The sequence below is a fragment of the Scylla paramamosain genome, chromosome 12 (assembly GCF_035594125.1).
Source record: "Scylla paramamosain isolate STU-SP2022 chromosome 12, ASM3559412v1, whole genome shotgun sequence".
NCBI lineage: Eukaryota > Metazoa > Arthropoda > Malacostraca > Decapoda > Portunidae > Scylla > Scylla paramamosain.
The window spans coordinates 25,867,948-25,870,633 of NC_087162.1; the positions used below are offsets into that span (position 1 = coordinate 25,867,948).

Genomic DNA, 2,686 nt, shown 5'->3' on the forward strand with positions numbered 1-2,686 from the left:
GAGAGAGAGAGAGAGAGAGAGAGAGAGAGAGAGAGAGAGAGAGAGAGAGAGAGAGAGAAAAAAAAATCTTTCGTTTCCCTGTTCTTTGTTGTCCGAGGTTATTTCTTATGGATGCTTTTTTTCTTTTTTTTCTATCTTTATGAGCAGTAAAGTTCTCTCTCTCTCTCTCTCTCTCTCTCTCTCTCTCTCTCTCTCTCTCTCTCTCTCTCTCTCTCTCTCTCTCTCTCTCTCTCTCTCTCTCTCTCTCTCTCTCTGGATATGTGGGATATTTGCTATTTTATGTATGTTTAGAATTACCATGTAATCGCAAAATGACAACACACACTGCCACCCCAAGAGGAAAGGCACGTGATTATCGTACATATTTTACGCTCTTGCTTCTTCGTCATACCAATTTCTTATTCTCTTTCCTTCATGATTTTTTTTTTCTTTTTTTCCGAGCCATGTTGTATCGCCGGCACGTTCCTCCGCATCGATTCGTTACAGTTATGCTTAGCTCCGAGGGACTGTCAGTAGAAACATAAAAATATATGTTTACTATCATTTTGATGCTATTTTAGACAGTGAGTATTTATTTTGTTAGTTCTCTTCTGAATGGTTTGAGTGTATTATCTGTATTTTTCTACATATTTAAGTTAGCCTTACCTTCTTTCCTACGATCTTTGAGTGTAAGGATTGCTTACAGATGTCTCAGCGAAAAAAATAAAAAATAGATAAATAAAACGATGCTTCCCTCGCTTCTCTTCTAGATACGACACCTCTGTTCACCTACCGTAATCATTATTAATGCTGGACCATTCCGCTAAAGAGCGTGAAGGTCTCACGTCCATTCCTTCAGGGAGGGCAAAAAGTTATTAAAAAGACTTTTTCACACACACACACACACACACACACACACACACACTCTCTCTCTCTCTCTCTCTCTCTCTCTCTCTCTCTCTCTCTCTCTCTCTCTCTCTCTCTCTCTCTCTCTCTCTCTCTCTCTCTCTCTCACACACACACACACACACACATGGATGACCGGCCCACCTTGATTAAACCACTTTCTTCAATTTGTTACCGGCCCAAGGCTGTGGCTCCGCATGTCAAATTTTTAATGTCCTTCTAACGCTGACTATTCAAATCTCGAAATAATAACTTTACAACGATGACAGGGAAAAGGTTCTTTTGGCTCCTTCATGGTTAACATGTTTTCTTTTTATTTTAGCGACACGTATTAATTTTTTTCTATGGTTTTCGAGGTTGGAGACGAATTACACGAGGCAAGGCAGCAAGACACACTATAAATACTGATTAATTAATGCCCACCCAAATCAATACCTAAAATTAAATTGAATTGAATAACGAAGTATTTTATTTGCCTTGATAATATGTATTTTTCTCTCTCTCTCTCTCTCTCTCTCTCTCTCTCTCTCTCTCTCTCTCTCTCTCTCTCTCTCTCTCTCTCTCTCTCTCTCTCTTGTAGGAAATACTTGGTCTCCAGGAAGTCAGCTGGTGATGGTTCGTTTCAATCCATCGCCCAAGGGCGTAAGCCTATTACTCCCCATTTGCCCCTCCCCTACTACCAGGTATATATATGACCAAACCAGGCCCGGGACACTATAAGTCTCTTCGAGCTTCAGTGACCAGTTACGGCTCAAAGTTCAGCAATCTTGTCGAAATGAAATTGGTAAGGTGCCATTCCACATATTCATTCCAGTGTTTCCGTTTGGTTTTCCGATAATCTCTTTCGACTATATATATATATATATATATATATATATATATATATATATATATATATATATATATATATATATATATATATATATATATATATATATATATATATATATATATATATATATATTGTTTTAAGCTTGTCGCCATTAATTAAGTCATAAAGATTATACGTATGATTTACACATGATGATCTTTTTAACAAGTCTAGTTCGTTCCATTATTATTATCATTATTATTATTATTATTATTCATTACTTATTTATTTATTCATTCTTTTATGGCTGTGAAATTCATCTTTAATACTCGGTACTCTCGGTTTTCTGGTGTTTTACGATTTTCTTTTTACAAATATTGTAAAATTGTCTCTGCTAATTTTAGATATCGATTTCTTCCTACTTGTGTTGAGAAAATTATAATGCATCACATTTTGACAACGATACCTATCAATGAAATTCAAACAAATTTTTGTCACATAATTGAATTTGCTAATATTTTGAACAACCACCATATAACACTATATGGAACATCATTCGTATAACGAGAATTCAGGGAAACTATGCATTTCGAAAGTTCATTAACTTTTAAATGTTTCCTTTTCTCCATCAGATATCCCTCTTCCTGGCCATGGCTGTAGCTCTTGCCGCCCTGATGGGGTCTGCTGAGGCCCATCCAGAGCCATGGGCATTGGCTGATCCTGATCCTGAGGCTCTGGCTGATCCTGATCCAGAGGCCTTGGCAAACCCCGACCCTTGGAATTTCAGGCGCAGACGCTACCGCCGCAAGCAGTACCGCCCTTACTCGTACAAAATCAGATACTGGTAGACTACCTGACATCCAACCTATCTGTTATTGCCTGGCGTCTGACATTAAGGAATTACCATTGGTGTGAATAGTTGATAAGACTCTCGGCCCGTCTAGAAGTGTTGCTAGGAACAAACCTTGTAACCATAATACCAAGATGATA

At 37.8% G+C, this 2,686-nt stretch overlaps 1 protein-coding gene across 1 annotated transcript; it reads left to right on the plus strand.

Annotated features, from left to right (window-relative positions):
- Nucleotides 1-1,512: 1,512 nt before the first annotated feature.
- On the plus strand, nucleotides 1,513-2,686 carry LOC135105953 (uncharacterized). The gene is made up of 2 exons (XM_064014691.1): nucleotides 1,513-1,669; nucleotides 2,329-2,686. The coding sequence occupies exons 1-2, from the start codon at nucleotides 1,577-1,579 to the stop codon at nucleotides 2,542-2,544; spliced, it is 309 nt and encodes a 102-aa protein (XP_063870761.1). The 5' UTR covers nucleotides 1,513-1,576; the 3' UTR covers nucleotides 2,545-2,686.